A 24,148-nucleotide genomic window follows, 5' to 3' on the forward strand; every position below is an offset into this window, starting at 1 on the left:
GTGGGCGTGAGTGGTTTGTTTTAATTTTTTGTCCTTTAAAAAGTTATTTCACATAAATCTCCATTCTGCTTCTCCTTAAACATAGGAATATGGCACCCACTTGAGAAATGTCTCTGCTCACCAGTTCCTACTGTCCCCATCCCACTCCCATTTTATTCCTCTACCACCTGCTTGACTCCTGCAGGCATCTGAGTTTCCAACCCAGGCCAAGACTCCAGCGAACTCTGAGTAGAATGCTTGGCTTCATAAGCAAGATCCAACGAGCAGGGTCTGATCAAATGACCTCTTTAAAGAAGGCCCTCTCGAGAACTTAAAATCATCCGAAAGCGGATGAATTTGAATCATCCTGAATGACTGACTTTTCAAAGGCAAGGGGCCGACATCTCTAATCCTCCGGGGTGATTCCAGGCTCCGGAAGGTTCTTCTTCAACCTCTGAAAGACCTGACAGAGGCCTAAGAGAGTGTATTGGCCGGAAGAGTCACAAGTGAGGCTCACAGAAGAGCGTCAGGAAGAACTTTTACCTAGTCCTGCAACCCACAGCCCAGACGGGCCTCTCCGCTCATGCAAGACCTGGAGCCTCGGGAAGCTCCCACAGAAAAGCTTGGGGGAAGCGGGCTGCTGCACCTGCCAGTGCGACCAGGTGTTTCTGGCTCCCCACTGAAGGCAGGCCAACTCCATCCCTCCCCTCCTCAGCAGATTCGGCGCCCCAACAACAGCCATTCTTTCCCACCAGGCGCACTCGCCTACTCCCCAAACCGCCCCCGTCCGCAACCCCGACACTGGGACCGCAGCTGCGGCAGGGCATGTGTCCCCGGCCCGAAAAGGGGGATCGTGCCCCGAGAGCGAGGCAGGCGCCCACCCTCCAGCGTGCTCACCTCCCCCCGCGCCGGTGACCAGTACGACCCGCCCGTCGAATCTCAGCTGTGAGGCCATGAGTCTCGTCTGCAGCGACACACACACACACACAGGAGCTGCAGTGGACCTGTGTAAAGACCAGTGGACCTCAGACTGCGGGACAAGAAGAAAAGGAGTGGCGCGGGCGGGAATAAGCGTGACCTGCAATTTTCTGGGAAGGAGACGGACGCCGTAGTTTTCCAAGTGCGCCTGTGCGGGTATCCCTTGGAACTCTGGGAAATGTAGTGCTTCTAGTGGCTGCGAGAGCCTGCCCCAGAGGCTTGGCTTGAAATGGCAGTTTCTACTGCTAGAAGTAATAAGAGCTGCTGGGACCTGCGTAGTAAGCTGACTGATTGGGCACCTTGCATTCATCCATTCACCCATCGTTTTGTCATTCACTCAACAGGCGTTTTCTGGATTTAGGCACTAGCCTAGGGAAATAGAACGCAGTCCTTATCCTTAAGTAGCTTTCAAAAATAGCCCCTCAGGGGGCTGGCCCCGTGGCCGAGTGGTTAAGTTCGCGCGCTCCGCTGCAGGCGGCCCAGTGTTTCGTTGGTTCGAATCCTGCGCGCGGACATGGCACTGCTCATCAGACCACGCTGAGGCAGCGTCCCACATGCCACAACTAGAAGGACCCACAACGAAGAATATACAACTATGTACCGGGGGCCTTTGGGGAGAAAAAGGAAATAATAAAAATCTGTAAAAAAAAAAAAAAATAGCCCCTAAGAAGGAAAGACGTACTTGCCAATAGGTAAAGATTTCTCAGAATGTAATCCCTGGACCTCCTGCATGAAAATCATCTGAGAACTGTCAAAAATGCAGAGTCCTGGACCCCCAATGCTCACCTCCTGAAATGGAATCTCGGGGGACAAAAACATGGTAACAAATGCTCCTAAATGATTTGTGCTTTTGTAATGTCGAGAACAGTCACATGGTGTAATTCATTCATTTAACATTCATTAAGCATCTACTTAATGGCAGTAGGGTGGTAGGCACAAGTTTACAGATGAACAATAAGGATCTCAGGAGCTATTTTAAGTCAGATGGTAAAGCTTTATTAAGAGTTGCAGCATGATGACTTGTGACAAATGTGTACAGGTCGGCTAATGGTGCCAAATAAACGGATCCTATCCCTGCTGGGGAGAAGGGGAAACTTTCCATAGGAGATGATGCACAAAGAACCTTAAGAAGTGAGCTCTGCAAACAAAGGTGGACATTACAAGCAACGGAAGTGCCAGCTAGATTTCTGGGGGCCTGTGGGGGTGGGGAGTGGAGCTGCACAGAAATAAGGAGAGTCAGTCAGATCACGTTTAGATGTTTTAATTTAGTGCTGAAAATGGTTTTCAGCAGGATTACTCCAGAGAACACATCTACATCATGGAAAGATCACTCTGCCCCATTATTGAGGATTGATTAGCGATGGACAAGGAGAACAGATAGAAATGAAACCAGCAGAGAGCTACCATTGATGATCAAGTACCTAGGAACTAAAGTTCTTTTTCCTTTTTGCAACTACTGATTATAGCTTTTAGCTGTTTCACCCACCCATTGTTAACTGTGCTGTTTAGGCAATATGCTGTCTGACTCCCACTAGGCTCCTAGAGATAACATCTCCCTGGAGCCTGGGTCACCATGGTAATGGGTGTGTGAGCTGTTTTTCAGGAATTGGAACTCCTTGTCCACTTCAGGCAGGTTGAGACCACCAACTCATCAACTGGGCCCATCCAGATGTCTAATAGGCAACCTACTGACGTCAAGAGGCTAAAAACTCCACCCTCAGATCATGCTAACACCGCCACTGAAGAGGCATGAAGTCTGACTACGTTTGTGCAGATCATTAATTACCTCATCTCTCCTCACCTCCCATCACTTCTCTCCACATTTGAGACCACCTTGCCCTCTATCCCATAAATATCCCTGAGTCCCTATTTTTGGGGAAGTGAATTTGAGGCTTAGACTCTCGCTTCCTCACGTGGCTGTCGTATAATTAAACCTTCTCTCTGCTGCAATCTCGTCACCTCCGTGTTTGGCTTTCCGGGCAGCGGACAAAAACGAACCTGGTTCAGTAACAGAAACTTATTGGGAAAAATTATGGACGTCAGAAGTAAGGCAGAGGAAATGTTGAAGAAGGAAAATTCGGAGATATTTTTTGGAAATGGAGTCAGGTCTTTGAGATTATTTGGATGTGGATGTGAGGGAGAACTGACTAAAATAACCACCATATTTCTGGCTTGAGAATCTAGGTTATGGTGGGCCATTCATTAAAATAAGGAATAGCGGGGGGCTGGCCCCGTGGCCGAGTGGTTAAGTTCACGCGCTCCGCTGCAGGCGGCCCAGTGTTTCGTTGGTTCGAATCCTGGGCGCGGACATGGCACTGCTCATCAAACCGCGCTGAGGCAGCGTCCCACATGCCACAACCAAAAGGACCCACAACGAAGAATATACAACTATGTACCGGGGGGCTTTGGGGAGAAAAAGGAAAAAATAAAATCTTTAAAAAAAAAAAAAAAAATAAGGAATAGCGGGAGAAGAGCAGCTTCTGGTGGGAACATGACTTCGATATGGGGCAAACAGCGGTTGGGAAGCGGAGTGGCTGGAGATGCCTAACAGACAGCTGTTGTTCTAGAGCTCTGAATTTGGTTTCTATGCTTAGGCCGAGCAAGAAAACTCTCTCTGTAACTGAAGCCTGAATCTCCAAAGAGCACCTTTCACTGAAAGCGCGCCCCTAAACCAGCACCTTGCTCTCTTAGCCATTTGTGCACATCTGCCTTACTGACGATCGACCCCTGAATTCTGGTGCTCACTGAAACCCAGGAAGGCTGGCCGCGAGAGCGCTGGACCCAAAGATAAGAAAGCCCAGGCGACAAGAAGGAGGCCACCCCTGGAGATTTAAACTAGACCTGGCCCCGCCCCGGCGCCGCCCACAACCAATGGGGACTGCCTGGAGGCGGAGCCCTCTTAGCCCTGCGCCGCTGCCGCCCCCGCAGCCCCCGGGTCCCCGCAAAGTCGCGTCTACCCGTCAGGCTCTCCTTGGTTCAGACCAATGGCGATCCTCTTTCCTTATTGGCCGTGAGGAAGGCCCGGCGGTCCAGTCCGCAGGCATTTCGAATCCACGTTCGAATCAAGACGTAAAAGTGAACCTTGGACATGGTCGTTTGAATCCTAGGTTCAAAGGTAAGCCTGCGTGACAACTCAGTAAACTTTGGTCTCCACGACTCTGCTTCGTGCCGAGGAAGCTGATGGAGCTACGGCAACTGAGCAGAGCCAAATTTTCTCAAATTCCATCCCACCAGGATGCCTGGTGAGCCGGCCCGTTCGCCAAGCTCTTTCTGGTGTAAGTGTGGAGCTCTCCATGGCGAGTATCTCTTTCAGTCTTGTGTTGTAATCTTTCTTGTTTAATCCAGTACCCCTGTTCTTCTGTTTAAAAAATAATAATAAATTTAACTTTAAACAGAAATAAAAGGCTGTGTGCATTATTCCTACTTTCAGAAATGTAAGTGCAGAATCAACCCCGTTGTTACCTACCATGAGGTGCGTTCGGCCACAGGCCTGAAACAGGAGGGAGAATTAAGGCTATCTCAGATATTTCTGGGGAGCCGATAGTCCACTTCCCAGACTCACAGCTGGGCCCCAGCTAGTCCCAGACCAGAGCCAACAGGGATGGTTAAATGCAAGTGCCCGTCTCGATATATCTCAAATATGAATGAGAGGCCATACAGATTTAGGAATTACAGGTGTGGAAGAAGAGTGAGGAGTATAATTTAATACACTACAAAAGAGTGTTGCTGTATAAGTGTAGGTTATGTTCTCTAATGGTCTCATCTTGCTCTCCAGTCCTCATTCTTGTGGGAGGGGAGGCAGAAAAGGAGACTTAAACTTGCCAGTTAAAGGGGTAACTCAGTCTGTTTGGAGTAAATGCTATCTTTCAGGCTTCTCCCTCCTCCCTTCTCTAGCCTATATGTCCCCTTAACATAGAGGAAAGGTTTGGCAGGGGTAGGGTGGTCCTTAAAGTCGTGCTGCCCTCTCCACTCCCCAGCTACTGATAAAGTCTGTGGTAGATGAAACTTGTGGTTTATTCTCTCAGCATAATTGAGGGGTCTCAGTGGTTCTCCACCCACCTGCACTTGACCCCAGCACAAATTAATCTAGCCTCTAAATCGTATTTACGTCCATGTGTGGGCTTAGGGATTCCTAGAATCTGCTGTGTATCTCTCACTCTCTGACCTATTTTAGCAACTTCTATGTGAGTCTAAACTTATTTCAAATCAAAAAAAGAATTCAAATAAAATTTTAAAAACAAACAAAAATAGAACTATTCCAGGCCAGCTAGGAACCAAGGGAGTTAGGGGTAGGACCTTCAGCTCACTCACTGCATGAACCAAGGCCGTTACCACTCTGCTGCAGTCACCCTATGATGATTCAGGGTCACCTGCATGGCAGTGTCTTCTCAGAGTCAAAATCTTTCTGGAGCTTCTATCCTTTTCACTGCCCCAGCCCTTCAGGCTCAGGCCTTGGAAGGGGTGAGGGGTGTCGGGTCCCTGAGGAACCCAGGCCAACCACACTCCATGTTATCCACCCTCCTAATCTTCTCCATCCTCTGCCCAGTAAGAATTCTACTGTATCTTTCCTTCTGGTCAGAACTCCTTGCAAGTTTATCCTCTTTGCTCATCCTTAGGGATATCTCTTTTCTAAGGAGTCACTCCTCTAAGGGAGACACTAACTTTTGTGGCTTAGCCTAATGGTATATGGAGAGCTGGGAGAGCATGAAGGGATATTTCAGGGAACAGGATTCTTCTCTTTTTGTTGCTCAGTCTCTGAACCTGCTTCCTATTGTTGGAGAATATCTCCGCCTCTTTCCTACCTCAGAGGCTGAAAATACCAGATATTCACAATCCTAGCCTCCCTTGCCACCAGGCATAGCACATGACCTAAGTTCTGCCAATCAGATGCTTCCTCCCCCCACTTTGAATTGGGCTGGAGAGAACAACAAAATATACAGAATCCATTCTGGCAATGGGTGGTAGAAGCAGCAATGGCATCAGATCTAATGTAGGAGTGGGCACAATGCAATGGCAGTGATGTCAGAGGTGCAAGTGGCAGCGTCTAGTAGGCAGCTGCAAGGATAATGGTATCTCCATCAGAGCATCTAAGGCATGATTTGGGCATAGTTCCTGGCTGCAGAGCCTCTGAACCTCACTCTCTGGCCCTTTTAGGGATTCTGTCAGCTGTCACTGAGCTGCAGCTGGTTTGAGATTGCAGCTGCCCAGGCTGATTTAGCTCTTGTACACCACAGTAGCCGAGTTTAATACGAAAACAGATGCCTTTGGGAATCAACACAGGCTTTCCAGGAACTCATACTGCATGTGTCAGGATCAAGGCTTGAGTGGAGACAGAAATTTCTGGGGTCACGTGAAAGCTCTCTAGAGAACCCTGTACTGCAAAGGCAGCTGTACTTTGCATGAACTTCAGACCTTTTGCTAGCGCCAAGAATGAAGCACTTCAGACCTGGCTTTTTCTCAAGCTTAGTAGGTAGAAATCTAATGGATTTTTTGCTGATTTTTTTTCTCCTTTATCTTGTTCATTAGCCTTGGATTGATGACCCAAGTTGGACCTGATGCAGCAAGAAAATATTTACAGGAAAGAAATATTTATGCATCTTTTTGAGTAGGAAAGTTTATGTCAATGTGCCTTCCCTGGGACTCTGAAGCACCATCTTGGTAGTGACAATAGCTACCAACACAGCTGGAGAAAGCCTTGGGTTTCTACAAGAAGAGCATATGGAAGCACAACTAACCTCTTCACAGAAGATTTTTCCCGATTGAGTTTAGGTTCACAGACTCTGGCCAACTGGCACGTGTGACTTGTAGTCTGTTAAGCTCAAATGAGAAGCTTTTCTCTTTTCTCCATCCCCCAGATAATCCTAAATGAATTGGCTGGCAACTGCAATATAGATCTGGATTGTGCTGGAATCTTGGAAAGTCATTTTTGCTTGTGATAACTGCTGCTAGTGTTTTTCTAAATATGGGAATGTGGCTGCTGCTACACTGACCTTATATATCCTGTGCTCTTTGGAAAGGTAAGAGACACAAGAGAATTGCAGTTGGGTTAATCCTACTTTGGAGGTATTACAGGAGTTACATCCGTTCTAGTGTAACAGCACAAAATAGAGTGATAGCATCTAGTGGTGGCCAGTGTATAAAAGTCAAAAGCTTTTAATAAAAGCAGGACCATGTTTTCCATTTTAAACTTAGCTCTTGTGCTCACAGACGTCTATGCAGGAGGTAAGATTTGAATATTCATACGTTCAACCTTTATTTATTAAGGGCGGTATAAGTCAGGCACTGTTCTTGGTGCTGAGAACAAAACAGATAAGGTCCTTGCACTTGTAGAATGTAGTCTTACATTCTAGAGAGGAGAGAGGATAAACATACAAATAAATAAATGATTCCATATAATTGCAAGTGCTAAGCAAAAAATTCATCAATTTATCAAACAGATATGTTTGTCCTAGGCACTTTCTTAGTGTTTTACAAATATTAACTCATTTGATTTCCTGACAATCTATAAAGTAGGTGCTATAATTATCCTCATTTTCAGATGAGGAAGCTAAAGTACAAAAAGGTTAAATAACTTAGCTAGCATGTAGTGAAATAAGGATTCAAATTCCAGTGATGTAGGTCTGCTGTCTTAAACAAGGCAATGGGATTCAAAAGAGATTAGAAGTGAAGAAGGGAGGGAGGTACTAATTTAGAGAGGGTAGCTAGGAAAGGCTTATGATCTGAGACTTGAATGTTGAAAAGAACTGGTCAAGCATTTATTGGGATGGAGCTTTCTGAGCAGAATGAACAGCACATACAAAGGCCCTGTGGGAGAACACCTTCGTACCTCCTGGCACGTGAGGAGGTCAAAGAGGTAGGCAGGGACCAGATTGTGTCTTGTAGGCCACAGTTGGGAGTATGGATTTTATTCTAATTATATTGAGAAACCCTTGAAAATCAGGGGAGTAAAATGATCTGATATGCAAAACTACAGATTCCCCTTTGTACACTTATGAGAGTGTGAACACACAGAGAAAAACCCAGGAGGAGCACACCACCTGATGATTGGTTCATTCTGGAGCTGAGTCAGGAACCGCGGCAGTGATCAAGGGGACTTTTGCTTTATCTGTTTTTCACATGAAAATATATTGTGTAATTATACAAATGGATAGCTTTTAAAAATAATTATTTCCCTTTCTATCTCTGTAGACTTAGATAAATTATAACTTACACTCACAGATGGTTAGATATGTTTATGCTTAACCATGTGTAGAGTTCCTAGTATGAACCATGAATTTAGTACTTCTCATCTAATTCTCAATATCAAAGAGTCTCTTCAATATTTGTATATGAAAGGTGGCTTAATATTAGTTACTGCTACACAACAAATTACTAGAAAACCTAATTTAAGCTCCAGGGGCCGGCCCAGTGGCATAGTGGTTAAATTCACACGTTCCGCTTCTTGGAGGCCTGGGGTTCGCCGGTTCGGATCCTGGTTTCAGACGTGGCACTGCTTGGCATAAGCCATGCTGTGGTAGGCGTCCCATGTATAAACTAAAGGAAGATGGGCATGGATGTTAGCTCAGGGCCAGTCTTCCTCAGCAAAAAGAGGAGGATTGGCAGTAGTTAGCTCAGGGCTAATCTTCCTCAAAAAAGAAAAAAATTTAAAAAATTAAAAAATAAAATAATTTAAGCTCCATAAAATCCCCTGTAGTATGTAGCTGAAAACCCACTCAATTACAAGCAGATGCATGATGCTAAAGAAAGCAGTATTTGTGCAGCTTGTGAAGCTTGCTTTAGACACAAACCTGAGTTAAAGGATGTATATCTCCCTTAGAGAAACCACAAACAGTCAGGTGTGTTGAGACGGTCATCTTAGGGAAGAAGTTCAGCATACCGAGAAGAGGCGTGCTAAGTAAAACTGCACCGTGAGGCTGAGAAAACCCACGTAAGGAGTCAGAACTTGGCTGGTTTCGCCCAGTGGGCAACTGATAATCCTGTGCATTTTCAGTATGTGGCGAGCTACTACCATTTTTGTTTTTCTTTACAGAATGTACTAGATGGAATGTGCTTTAGGAGTAAACCTGGCTTACGTCTTACACCTACTCCTTTGACACTTGAGTCTCTTGGGATTTACCACCCACTTTCATATCTCTTTGCTTTCAATCTTCCAACTTCCTCTTCACCACCCCTCATGCATCACGTAGTTTATTTCCTGCTGCCTTACTCTTCACCTCTTTTCATTCCGTGTGGAGACTTCAGAATCCATGCACATGATCCATCCAATTGCCCTGCCTCTTAGTTACTTAATGCTCTCCCTTCCAGAAACTGTTTTTTAATCCAATCAGCTATTGGCATTTTCTCCCATGGACATGTGCTGAACATGTTCATTACCACTTACCACTTCTGAAATCTCACATCCAAACATTCTACCTTTCCAGTTCAAGTACTCCCATTGTGGAATTCTTCTCTATCATCATGACCTCCAATGGGTGACTCTTGTGGCTCCCTCAATACCCATCGTTCCTCTCTCTTCATTTCTGTCTTGCTTAGACTCCATGACTCATCGTTATAATCCACAACCTTGTTTTCTTTTCCTATCATGCACTCCTGGAAAATTTTGACCTTTTCCAGTTTAAAATGCCTTCTAATTTCTATTATTACTTCTTTCTTGATGCATGAGTTATTTAAAGGTGTATTTCTTAATATCAGACATAAGGAGATTTCCTAGTAATCTCTTTGTTGTTGATTTTCAGCTTAATGCACTATGATCAGAGAACATACTCTGTTTTCAACTCTTTTAAATATATCAAGGTTGGCTTTATGACCTAGATATGGTCAATTTTAGTAAAGATTCCATGCGTATATGAAAAGAACGTGTAATTTGCAGTTTGGGGCTCAGGATTCTATATGTGGCCATTAAAGTCTGTAGATCATATTTTTCAAGTCTTTTATATCCTTACTGATATTTTGCCTTCTTGTTCTATCAGTTACTGAGAAAAGTATGTATAAACTATCCCACTGTGATTGTGGACTGTGGGGCAGGTCTAACTATTTAACACAGATTAATGGAGAATACAGAATTCAGCAAATGCAAAGAAAAGTTCTGGAAAGAATGATACAAGTTACTTTTACTTGAAAGTGACAGCTCAATTTTAGTCCCTTTTCTTTCCCTTTCTATCTCTGTAGACTTAGATAAATTAAGTACTTTAATCTCCTTCTAAAAGATGTCATTTAAGTGCCTAGTAAATAGTAAGTGCTCAGTAAAAGTTAATTCTCTTTATTTTATGAGGAGGGATTGAAAGTTTACTCCAGAACAACACACTGATTATAACTTACACTCACAGATGGTTGGATATATTTATGCTTAACCATGTGTAGAGTTCCTAGTATGAACCATGAATTTAGTACTTCTCATCTAATTCTGAATATTAAAGAGTCTCTTCAATATTTGTATATGAAAGGTGGCTTAATATTAGTTACTGCTACACAACAAATTACTAGAAAACCTAGATGGCTTAAAATCACAAACATTTATTTATTTTCTCAGTTTCTGTGGGTTGGAAACCTAGACATCATTTAGCTGGGGATTTCAAGCTCAGAGTCCCTCAAAATGTCTCTCACAAGCCTGAAATCAAGGTGTCTACTGTGGCTACAGTCATCTCAAGGCTCATTTGGGGGAGGATCCACTCCGAGCTCATTCCTGTGGCCATCAGTAGACCTCTGGTCTTTGCTGGCTGTTGACTGGAAACATGAATCCCTTGCCACATAAGCCTCTCCCTAAAGCTGCTCACAACATGGCAGCTGGCTTCCCTCAGAGAAAGCAAATGAGAGAGCAGCAGAAGCCACCCAAGTCAGAAGCCATGGTCTTTTTCCTTTTTTAATAGACTTTATTTTTAGAGCAGTTTTAGGTTCACAGCAAAACTGCACAGAAAGTACAGAGTTCTCATACTCCCGACCTCCACACGCACACAACCTCCCATATCGTTGACATCCTCCACCAAAGTGGTACATTTGTTAGAATTGATGAGCCTACATTTGCACTTCATCATCACCCAAAGTCCATAGTTTACATTCGAGTTCACTCTTGATGTTGTACATTTTATGCGTTTTGACAAATGGATAATGATGTGTATCCACCACTATAGTATCAGACAAATAGTTTCACTGCCTCAAAAATCTCTTTGCTCTGCCTACTCATCCCTCCCTCCCCCAACCCCTGGAAACCACTAATCTTTTTACTGTCTCCATAGTTTTGTCTTTTCCAGAATGCCATATACTGGGAATAACAGTACTGTAACCTTTACAGATGGCTTCTCTCAGTTAGTAATATGCATTTACATTTCCTCTATGTCTTTTTATGGCTTGATAACTCACTTCTTTTTAGCACTAAATAATATTCCATTGTCTGGGTGTACCACCATTTATTTATCCATTCACCTACTTATGGTTGCTTCCAAGTTTTGGCAAGCCATAGTCTTTTTGTAACCTAATCTTGTAGGTAACATCCCATTGCTTCTGCATTCAATTCACTAGAAGTCAATAAATTCAGTCCACACTCAAAGGGGAGAGATTACACAAGGGTGTGAGTACCAAGAGGAGAGGATCATAGAAAGCCATCTTAGAGGTTGCCTACCACACCAGGAGATCAATGTTTACAGCTACCTTGACCATGCTGAAGCAGCAAGGCCAGTTAAAGAATGCCCATTAGAGAGTCTGTGCCTGAAAAGTCTCTACTCTTGTTTTGATGTAGCATAATTTACCAAAGCACTGAAAACTCTTGAGCAACACAATGGATGCACTTGGCCCTATACTGAATAATCCTAAAGCCACGCAGAGCACTTTAAAACTTGCTGCCTTCTCATTTTTCTAGAGAAACAGAATCTGTTTCTGCCACCTTTTCTTGAACAGATGCCTATCCCATTCAGGTTTACAAAAAGGGACCTCCCAATTAAACCATGTCATTTGTTCCAGTCCTCTCTGTGCTGGAGAGTGGAGTATATGATAGAGGATGAAATATCCAATAAATAAATTGCTTTCAGTATTATTACATATATTATACCACATATTATATCACATTATATATAATGATATATATCATTATATCGTATCATTATATATATCATTTATATCATATATATGAGATATATATATCATTATATATATATATATCACTGGAATGTATATCTGAATTCAGATCCTACATTTTTATTTTTGATAGGGAAAATTTCTATTATTTATCCTCAGATGGAATTGAAGGGTGAAAAGTTGATGCTTTCTTCCTCCCCAGATCATAAAATTCCCATACTAGCCCAACATTTGGTGCAAAAGGTGTTTGTGAGACCATCTCTTGGTGATTACAGTGGATCTACACGCTTATTTACAGCTTCTCACAGCTGAAGTACTTAACTCTCTGAGAGATGTGTCCAAAGGCAGCATCGACCCTCTACCTTCATCTTACTGGATCATTACATCCAACCTAAATATGTTTCATGTTAAACCACCTGGTGATTTCTGCCTTAGGCTGAAACGTGATGGTTTTTGATGGTTAGAAGACAGTGGCACCACATCACCACAAGAGGGAGTACAGAGCCATAGAAGCATCTCGCTCGGTATTTTTATGGCTAGGTTTTACCGTTCTGGAGAAAACAGAACTTTTGCTGTTTCTATCTCCCCCATCCTCTTTCCCCTTCTAATAATCCTGAGACTTTCTTCTGGCCAAAGCCAGGACCAATAGCTGAAGATCTCTCTGTAAAGATGAGGAAAATATAGCTAGGAGCAGCTTTTTTCTCCTGCTGCTGTCCAGGCTATCCCAAAGAAATACTCCCCAATACCAATTCACACAGAGTGGGTTCCTGTCTCAGTGCTGAGGGAACCCTCCAGTGCCTGTCTCTGCTCTCTGATTTACCACCAGAGCCCAAATATCTGGTTTATGAGAGTACTTATTATGTTCAGCAATTCAAGTACATCTTGAATTAATTTATCACAGCACTAAAGCAACTAGGTAATATAGAGGCCAATGAGTAACACAGCCTACAGTAAGCACTCAGTAAGCAGAGAAAAGTCAGACTCAGAGCCTGGGAAAACACACCTTTCTTGGAATGACATAAATAGAAATCCCCAGGTATAATCCACAATCATTCTTGAGTCCTTTGCACCTAGGGAAGTTCTAAACTTCTGAGCCCCATATATGGTGGCACATTATACCCAATTACCACACAGGGTGTTTGAGGATTTTTTTTTATTGTTAGCACAGCCTGAAAAGAAGAATGATGAATAGAGCTGAGTAAGATAGTTTTCCCTCAGCAGAGTTAGTCAGACGCTGCAGGCAGAATGTCAGGCAACAAAATACAGGGAGGAGTAAATACAATGGGAGATAAGTCATGACTGTGACAATAGAAATATGATTCCTTGAGTCCTGGCTGATGCTTACTAGTACATACAGATTCAACAGAACAGGTTTCCAAACCACAATAGAAAAAAAATTGAAAATAAATTACCAAATGTCTGTCACAAGAGTTCATTCTTTTACTAGATTTCTATGATATATATCTCTTATTGAAAGAGTTCAAAGCGTTGTACTGAATGGAAATGTAAACTTCTTTGCCAGAGGCAATGCCGAGTCTAGTCATGGTGGTGGGAGAAAAGATGGGAGATGGAAAAAACAATAATCAAGATGCCTTAAAGACTGGAGATGACTCCAGATGACTGCAGAAAGAGCAATGGCTAAATCTTTTGGCGTGAAGACATTCTGCTGGCTGAAGGAATGAGAATACAGCCAAGACCCTGTACTATAGCAGTCGTGAAAGCTTGGGGGAGCTTATTGCGACTTGGGAGATACATCACATCTTGAATCTTGGAATCCTCCAGCAGATTTCAGATCCAGACTGTCTCATGATGCAATTCCCCAAACTCCTCTGCCTAACACTCTTCTGCTATTAACACTGGTCCCTATTATACAATGCTCATTTATTATGGAGAGATATATGCCTCCAACTCACCACAAACTTGTATTCCTGCCATTGCATAGTGTCCCTTCCCAGCTTTAGGTCTGGTCGAGTCAAAATGATTTTACAATTGGGTCCTCAAAGCTCAGGAACTTCGGAGAAGCAGGTCAGCCTTGTACCCAGGCTGAGAAGTCAGTCCCTAGGTCAAGGTCTATCTCAGAAGTCTCAGCAAAGGAGCATGGAGTCCCAGTGGCTTGTCATTATCCCTCTCTGCAGTAAAGTAAATATGAAGCTTTGATTAGTCAGACTAGGGTCACATGCCACCTTTAGAGCTCCGCTTGCATTGAGAGTAGGAGAAGGGTAGATTCCTGGTGAATGTCGGAAGCTGTTAGAAATAGAGTAAGTGAATTCTGGGCAGCCAAGAAGCAATACATGTCCCCCTACTTTTCAGCCTTTCCCTCTCCATAGTCATCCAGCACAGGCCCATTTGGCTTCCAGGGAAACTTGAATGTCTGAATTTAGTGCAAATGGAGCCCTTGGTGTTGTGCAATGTGGTGGCCCTGACTATCAGCAACCACGCCCTGGCCATTGCTGTGTGATGAGGATCATTAGTATTTGTTTTCTGGATACTGTTTCAATCTCTGCTCATATCTTTCTGTAATTTCTATTGTTACCAAGTCACACACCCCCCACCCACACACATACCACACACAGGCAAATCACAGAGAGACAAGTCAAGTCAATGACAACATCTGACAGCAACAACAAAGACCTCAGATAACAATCACAGTGATAGAGGAAACTTCAGGGATGGTGAGGGTGGTAGAAGGTGTTCACTACCACTGTTTTAAATTCATCTTAGAACAAGTCATGTTATCAATACAAAATTCACATAAAATAAATAATTCATGGGGCCGGCCTGGTGGCACAGCGGTTAAGTTTGCACGTTTCGCTCCTAGGAGGCCCAGGGTTCACCAGTTTGGATCCCAGGTGCGGACATGGCACCGCTTGGCACGCCATGCTGTAGTAGGCGTCCCACATAGAAAGTAGAGGAAGATGGGCATGGATGTTAGCTCAGGGCCAGTCTTCCTCAGCAAAAAGAGGAGGATTGGCAGCAGATGTTAGCTCAGGGCTAATCTTCCTCAAAAAAATTAAAAATAAATAAATAAATAAATAAATGATTTGTTTCAAGTAAACCTACTTCCCCCTTTGAGCATTGTATTTAAAAAAATAAAAAGAGTAGATACTTTTTACCCACATCTGGTTCCCATATTAACCACATGTAATCAAATCAATTATTGAGTGGTTCATTAGGAAGGAGTGATTGTCCTTCCATAATGAGGCATCTCCAAATTTACAGAGCAACAAGCAGATATAATGAGACTGTAATAGTTTTTCCCAGGAAGACATCCTTTTTCCTCAGAGTGATTCAGTTCTGCCCCCACAGTCTGCAGCTTGCCGCGGGAAAACCCCACTATCAGCCTTTTGGGTGATCCTGGGGGCGCTGACTCCTGGGAACTAGGTCTCCTGGAGCTCTTGGACCTACAGTGAACAAATGTGGGCTGGGAATCTAGAGGGTGAGAACTCCCATCCTGCTAGACTCGAGAGTGCACAGGCAAGGAAACAGTGTGTGCCGTGGCTAAAAGCGCAGGCTCTGGAGTCAGGCCGCCTGGGCTATCCTCCCAGCTCCACCACTCACCACCCATGTGTCCTTCAACAGTCCTTTCTTTCTGAGTCTGAGTTTTCTCACCTGTAACAGGGTAATAAGAGTTCCTATTTTCCAGAGTTGTGATGGAGTCAAGCTGGTTCACAAAGAAAGTTTAGCATAGTGCTAGGCACATAGTACCAAATAAAGGTTAGTTTGGATCAAGCTTTTTGATTAGTGTGATTGTTTTATTTTTGAAAGGAGCTGCTTTTGTTTATTTATTTTGGTGAGGAAGATTGGCCCTGAGCTAACATCTGTTGCCAATCTTCCTCTGTTTCCTATGTAGGACATCACTACAGCATGGCTTGCTGAGCAGTGTGTAGGTCTGCTCCCGGGATCCAAATACTGAACCCTGGGCCACCAAAGTGGAGTATGCAAACTTAACCATTAGGCCACTGGGCTGGCCCCAATTTTGTTTTTTTTCAAGTGTGCAGGAGGTAAAGCTTGGCCTGAACTCTTACTTCCATTAGGAAAAGTACTGGCACTGACCACTTATAGTAGCCTTTAACTGAGAGAGGGGAACACCATTGGCTAATTTGGTCCTTCACTAAAAATAAGAAAACAACTAGTACTTAGGTTTCCCTTCACCTACCAACTTGGAAGGGCTAGCAAAGAAATCTTAGGCAGCCAAAGGAGTATTTAATACACCTAATATCCTCTTTCTAGAGAGTTTGTACTTCTAGCTTACATTATTTTGACTCAATTCTGGATCAAGGATATAATATGATACATCACACAATCCAAGAAGAAAAAAATCAGAGCGTTAAGGGTGATAACTTCTATTTATTGAGGATGTACTAGATATCCTCACCTGAGTGCTTTATGTGCCTTTAATAATTATTTGAGATAGGCACTGTGGATATGCCCATTTTACAGATGAGGAAACTGAGGCTCAAAGAAATGAAACACTTTCTTAAGCTTCAACTACAAAGTTTGTTTTCTTATCCTGAGAACACTTTGCAGCCTTCCCAAATACTTTAAATAATTGATCACAGATGCTTAAAAATAATAAGCCTTACTTTGAATCAATACATTCTGGCAATTCTTCAGGACTGACTTTAATCCTGGGTTCCAGTTGGTCTGTCTCCACTGACCATGCCTGGTGTCCACTAGTCTGTTTCTCGGCAAAGGTTCCTGTGACTAGAGGTTTGTAGGTTCCCTCTCCTTTCTCTAAAAGAGCAAGAATTGGCAAATGCTTTCAAGTTGTAGCCCGGCCCCTGGGAGCACCCACCGAGCTGCTAGTGCTGCCTCTGGGAATGCTCCCCACTGAGTGGTGGAGCTCAGCCCCCATGAAGGAGCCCCTACCAAGCACAGCAGCTCACAGGCTCAGATCCTGCATGCCCCCAAAAGAAAATGACCCTCCCCTCCCACCCAGGGCACCAGCTTGGCCAGTCCTCTGCTGAGATCAGTGCTCCAGCACCAGAAGGAGCCCCAGCGGAGCACGGAGGCCCTGCCTGCGCGTGCACCAGTGGCTTGCCAAGCAGCTGCGCCAGCGCACAAATGCAAAGAAGCCCTACCAGCACAACTTCCAGCAGATGGAGTGGGATCAGAAAACACAGCTCCTGCCCCCTACCCTCTATGCCAGCCATGGCAGGTGGAATCTGAGACCTGATACTACCACAAATGCACCGGCAAGGGATCACTTCATCAAACACCGTGAAGAACTGTAGTAACACTTCAGAGCAGAAGGAAAACGATGAGTCTCTAGAAACCAATCCTGACCTCACAGAAATTTAAAAGAGCAAGAACTTTACACAGGGCATGCAAAACCAACCTAGCAATCATCTTGTATCACTCAGAACTCCTTCATTTATAAGGAAAGAAATTAGCTCAAACTGGCTCAAGTAAAAAAGTCAAATGTATCAGCTCTTGAAACAGAAGTCGTCCAGGGGAAAGCTGACTGCGGGTGTGGCTGAAAACACTGCCTCAGATGACGGCATCAGGACTCACTTTCTCTCCTCTCTTGACTCTGCTTTCCAGGTTTGTTTCTCAGGCTGGCTTTCTCCTCATGGAAGCACATTGGCTGCCAGAAGCTCCAGACTCATAGCCTCAGAGTTTCAGTTCTGGTGAGAGGAGGGAACGGTTCTTTGCCTGTATCTCACGTGGAAGTCCTAAACTCCAGGCACATGGAATGACAACAAGACATAACATTAGAAATCAGGACAATTCCTAAAATCCAGGCCAGATAACTACTGCCAACACCTGGGTAGAGGTTCTGTTCTGGCAAAGCATGGATTTAATCAGTTTATATAAAGCACCTCTCACTCAACAGTTAAATTATGCCAGAGTCAATACCTGTGAATCCAGAGCAATGTAACAAGTGTCAATCATCCCTCTTGCCCCACACTCACTTTGTCGTAACCTTGGAAATTCCAGGATTTAAAACGAAGGAGCCAGAGGCAAGCAGGCTCAGAAGTTTTCAGTTTATCCTAAAGAGCTACCAGAGGAGACAGACTCTTCTCAGACGATGTCCATATGATTTACATATTGTGTCCATGGAATTTATGTCAAATCTACAGCCAGGGACAAGGGTGATATGATGATGATGATGGAAGCTAACAGGAATGGAGCACTCACTTTATGCTAGGCACTCGTCTTTACACAAGTGCTTTACATGAATTATGTATAAGAGCTACAATTATCTCCATGTAACAGATGAAAATAACAATCACCTTTCTTAGAGCTGGAATCCACCAAGAACACCATCTCAGTCAGGCACTGGGGAATGAGAGGGCTCATTGCTGGAGGAAGCCAGCTGATGGGTAAGATGGAATTCGATTTTGCTTGGATGAAACTGCTAGCACAGCCCTGGTACCATTGGTTGAATATGTTATTATATTCCAAAAGTAAAGAGAAAGGTACAACATGATAGCTAGTGAATATTTTCAAAATGAAGATTAACATTGAACTCTAAATCTGAATTTTCTTCAAAAAGAAACTACTAATTTAAAATATCCCAAGGATTAAGCAAGTCTCCTAAATAAACTGTTTATGCATCAGACCCCTTCTTCATAAAACAGCCTGGATGATGGCTAAAGTGTGCTTCAAATCTAAAATTCAACAACTAGCATTTTCTTAGAAAGGCAGCTGCTGGGGCCGGCCCTGTGGCCGAGTGGTTAAGTTTGCATGCTCCGCTTCAGCGGCCTGGGGTTTGTCAGTTGGGTTCCTGGGTGCAGACCTACACACTGCTCATCAAGCCATGCTGTGGTGGCATCCCACATAGAAGAACTAGAATGACTTACAACTAGGATATACGACTATGTACTGGGGCTTTGGGGAGGAAAAAAAGAAAAGAAGATTGGCAACAGATGTTAGCTCACAGCCAGTCTTCCTCACCAAAAAGGCATTAAAAAAAATAAAGAAAGGCAGCTGCTAACTACAGAGGTATCTCAGCCCAGAAACCTGCACTCAGTTCACATTCAGGACCACTCCCATCACCTCCACATCCTTGTCCACTTTCTCCAGGTGATATGATGATGATGATGGAAGCTAACAGGAATGGAGCACTCACTATATGCTAGGCACTCATCTTTACCCAAGTTCTTTACATGAATTATATATAAGAGCTACAATTATCTCCACTTAGATGAAAATAACAAGAGACAGAGAAAATAAGTAACCTGCACGAGGTTACAGCCAGTACGAGGCTCCATTGTCCACATGTTCAACCCAGTCATCTGATTTGTGGACATGATAGTAAGCATCTCAATTTTCTCACTTTCTGTAACAAGCTAGTTGCTATTTTTGATAATTTTCAGTTTTCTAATTTGGATATGCATGAACGAGCCTCATGTAAGTAAGGACAGGTCTAAGATGATTCAGATAATTTTTTTCCCTTTTTCTCCCCAAAGCACTCCAGTACATATTGTATATGCTAGTTGTAGGTCCTTCTGGCTGTGCTACGTGGGATGCCACCTCAGCATGGCTTGACAAACAGTGCTAGGTATGCACCCAGGATCCGAACCCGCAAAACCCTGGGTAACTAAAGTGGAGCACACAAACTTAACCACTTGGCCACAGGGCTGGCCCCTAGACAATTTTTTGACAGCAACTTTCTTTGACCCACCACAGAACATTCTGCAATTGAACATATGGAACCAGAGAAGGAAGGTGCTAAGGATTCACCTCAGCTCAGCCACTCACTGGGTCTGGGAGCCATAGGGTGCTGCACAGAGAGTTGGGCTCTCCGTGTCAGTCCTGGGGTCAAGCCCTGACTCCGTCACTTACCAACTGAGTCACTTGGAAAATTTCTTATCTTCTCAGTGTCAGTTTCTCTTCTGTAGAGAGTGGCACCACATACCTCACAGGGAGAGAGCACAGTGTAAAGCAGCTAATAGCTTTAAGTTTGCCTACAGTAAATGCTTCATGATAATAGCACCAAATTCAGGGTGGGAACGTCAGGATTTCACAACCATCAACATCAGATATCTTCAGATGGAACAGAAAATTAAGAAGACAGGAAAGGATTAAACTCAGAGATACCTATTCTATCTCTGCCAGAACTAATCTTGATTGAAATAACCACAAATGTGCTGCTTCCCCTTTCTGGGAACAAAGAACAATTTTATCATCTGCAAGAACTTCCATCAGAGTTTCCCTTGATCCACTCTTACTTATACACAAGAGTTTTCAAATTATGACTAGCAGCAGCAGTGCTACCGGTGATGAAAGGCGGGAGGAGGGGTTTGAGGGGACAGGTCAGGCAGTTTCCTCTACCTTCACCCAAACGGTCTCAGGAACGCCACTTCATGAGAGATACCAAGAAGCTGGTGGTGGTGGTTTATCACACATCAGGGAAGTATGATCCCTGCTCCCACTCATTAGGTTTCCTTCTTGATAATATCTGCTTCCCCATTCCTAAAGCTATCCCTACAAGCATCTCTTACTTCTTTGAAAAGACAGACGGAGAAGAAGGAGGAGAGTACAGGAGGTTAGCTCAGTAGTTTCTATTTCAGAATTTACTTAGGCCGCACCATTATCATCACCATCCCACTACATTATTTGGTCATTGGTGTTTGTCAGGTGTCAGAAGTACTGTGGCTTGGCTGCTGACATTAGGCCCAAGTGAGTAGGGAGCCAAGAGTGGTTCAGTACCCTTATATTTAACTCCACAACATACCTTGGAGAATATTCTCCTAATATCTGCTGCCTAAAGTTGGCAGTCAGTCACTGTTAGAGATGGATGAGGAGAATATTTGATGAATCTTAAGAGTAAAAGAAGTAGACACAAAAGAGTATATACTGAGTGATTCCATTTATATGAGGTTCAAAAACAGGTAATACTTCTCTCTAGTGCTAGAATTCAGAACAGTGGATCTACCTTGGCTGGGGGACTTCTGGGTGATAGAAATCTTCTTTTTCTTAACTGGAATGCTGGTTAACGTATGTGTTCACTTTGTGAGAAATTTCTAGAACTGTACCCTTATGCTTTTCTGTATGTATATTATACTTCAATAAGTGACTAGGAGGAGGAAGTGAAGGAGGAAGAAGAAAAAGAGGAAGAGGAAGAGGGAAAAGAACAAAAGAAAATGAATGATAATTTAGAACAAAAAAAGTAAAATAATAAGAGCCTGAAAACATTTCATTAATTAAAATCACAATGAGCTATCACCACACACCTATTAGAATAGCTGAAATTTAAAAAATGGTGATAATGCCAAGTGCTGGCAAGGATTTGGAGAAACTTGGTCCCATACATTGTTGGTGTGACTGTAAAATGACATAGCCACCCTGGAAAATGTTTTTTTGCAGTATTTACCACATGATTCAGCAATCACACTCTTGGGCATTTATCTCAGAGAAATAAAACCTTATTTCACACAAAAGTCTGTACATAAATATTCATAGCAACTTTGTTCATAGTAGAAAAATATTGGAAACAACCCAAATGTTCTTAAGGGAAAGAATAGTTGAACAAACTCTAGTACATCCATATAATGGAATACTACTCAACAATAAAAAGGGATAAATTATCGATACACGCAACAACCTAGATAGACTTCAAGGGCATTACACTTAGGGAAAAAAGTCAATCTCAAAAGCTTACATAATTTATGAATCCATTTTTACAACATTCTCAAAATAATAAAATGATAGAGATGGAGAACAGATGACTGGTTACTAGGGATGGGAGGGGGATGGAGTGGGAAGGGGTGTGAGTATAGAGAGGTAGGTAGCCTGAGAAAGTTCTTGTGTGGTGATGGAACAGTTCTGTACCTTGATTGTGGTGGTGGTGACACAAACCTATACATGGGATAAAATTATGTAGAACTACACAAACACACACACCCATACATACACACACACACACACAAATGAATATAGGTTCAGGTTAAAAAAAAAGAACCCTGTTTAGTGAAAAGTAAATGAGGTCTGTAGTCTAGTACCAATACCCCAACGTAATTTCCAGTTTTGATATTCTACTACACCTATATAACAGGATGAAGTGTACACAGGACTCTGTACTATTTTTACAACTTCCTATGAGTCTATAATTATTTTAAAATGGAAAGTTTAAAAGAAAACAAGAGAAGAATCTTCAACCCTGTCCAGTTTCGATTAGCCCCACACGTTTGCAAATGCTGCTCCCCTCAGGTAGGCTGTTACCCCAGAAGTCCTATATCTTAGTGTCAAGCACTGTTAGATGAAAACACAGTCCTTACATGGAAGCCCATCTACAGAAAATACTTGCAAATAGTGAAGGAAGGGAGCAACCGAACTATGCTTCTTAGGCTCAAGGGTTCATCTCTCTTGATCCTTGGGCTTGTATGATTTGCATAACAGGTTTCATATCAACTTAGAATTTGACTTTTTTCCTAAAAGTGGAATCTTCATACACATATAGAAATATTTTCTTAAATATGAGAACAAAACAGAAGAATTAAAGGTAAGCTACTTAGGGAAAATATCTGTATTGAAATTAGCAGTGGAAAAAGACTGAAAAACTTAGGCTGTCTTAAATTGCAAACTCAATTTTTGCTGACAGGAACCAGGAAGTCAAAGCCTCTTACCAAGATGGCAGCTTTCCTTTTTCTTAAGCAAAAAAGAGTGGGGAACTTATGTCCTATCATTGGGAATGCTTCCTTTAAAGTCTGGGAGAAAGGAGTGTGGCAAATGCAACCCTAACACCAATTAGAGAGGTCATCTTCTTTCCTGTCTTGCTAATAAAAGCCAAGTTGGTTCAGGACATAAGGTGGATTTTTAAGCAATCAGTCATGTTTATATTATTACTCTTGATTGAAATCATGGGGTTAGTCAAGAAATAGATAAAATAAACTAAAACTAACACTTCAAAAGCCCATCTTTTTGGAATCAAGAGAAAAAGTCCTGTGGTGAGTTAACAAGTATCAGGAAGTGTTGTGATTTGTCCAAAAAGGACTTCAGACACCAACTTTCTGGATGTAACCCAGTGAAAAGGAAAAGACCTTTGCCTTGTCTAGAGCCACAGGGAAATCCACTGGGGATGAAACACAGTCAGGGTCTAAATCCCACATGGGGCTTCGTTTTGGAGCTGTATTTCTAGGCCTGATTTCCAATCTTTTCCCAGCAAGAAGACACGCTGTTTGCTAATGTTTCTTCTCCAAGCCTCAGTGAGCGTGGGCCAGTGATTAGCAACAAGTGAGCAGACAGAACCAAATAGCGGGCAGGACGCACTGAGAGATGGCTTGTGGCGTGGCTGGCAAGAAACATGGAGGGCCATGCTCACTGGACCAGTTCAATCATGAACTTCTGTGTCCTGGCCTGAGGCCTCAGGGGACACAGCTATACCTCACTGAGGACAAGGATATGAAGCCAGAGTCTATCCAGCTTCACAAGTTGGGTAACAATCTATTGCTGAAAAAATTATTTAAAAAAAATTCTTTCCTGTTGTTACTTCTCAGATATTCCCAAGAATTAAATATTAAATAATGTTAATTAAAATGTTAATTAGAATGTTTATTAAATGTTAACTAAAATGTTACTTCTTAATTTACACTTAGATTCTTCCACTCGGTACAGTGTGTAATCTACATTTTGCCACGGTCTCATTTACAACCATTTTTATTTTGAATGAAAAAAATGGCCTGTAAACATTTTTCTTTTACCTGTACTGTCACATCACACACACACGCACACACGCATGTGTACTTGCCATTGGTTATGAAAACGAAATCTGCCACTACTTTGAGTGGGTTGCTTTTAAATCATGAATTTAAAACTTGAAAAACTGCTTGAAAATTTTAAAGCCAGAAAACCTGCCTGTGGCTAACAAAGCCTTTCTGGGGCTCCTCTTCATCCTGGGAATCCCAATTTAGTAGCAACTCACCTATGCATTGTCGGCGTGCCCACCTTCTAGTAAACTCCCCAAGTGGAGGAACTAGGTGTGATTGTGTAGTTCCAAGGCCCAGCCTGGTGTCAGACACATAACAGGTATTCAATTATCATTTCTTGAAGAGATTAATCCATCAGGCATAGATGGGACTCACATCTTCACATGGACAAGAATGTGATTAACAGGTGAGTCAACTATTTCATATTTTATACATATATGTGTTTGTATCCAGTTAAAACAAACTATTCC

The 24,148-nt window shown here is 42.9% G+C and overlaps 1 protein-coding gene across 1 annotated transcript in view; it reads right to left on the reverse strand.

Annotated features, from left to right (window-relative positions):
• Positions 1–1,037, reverse strand: part of HSD17B4 (hydroxysteroid 17-beta dehydrogenase 4) — an 81,350-nt gene extending 80,313 nt beyond the window's left edge. Inside the window, exon 1 of the mRNA NM_001081901.1 lies at positions 877–1,037. Coding sequence (NP_001075370.1) covers positions 877–934 — 58 coding nt within the window. The 5' untranslated portion in view covers positions 935–1,037. The remainder of the gene's footprint in view (positions 1–876) is intronic.
• Between the last annotated feature and the right edge of the window lie 23,111 nt (positions 1,038–24,148).

Source organism: Equus caballus, chromosome 14 (genome assembly GCF_041296265.1).
Source record: "Equus caballus isolate H_3958 breed thoroughbred chromosome 14, TB-T2T, whole genome shotgun sequence".
Lineage (NCBI taxonomy): Eukaryota > Metazoa > Chordata > Mammalia > Perissodactyla > Equidae > Equus > Equus caballus.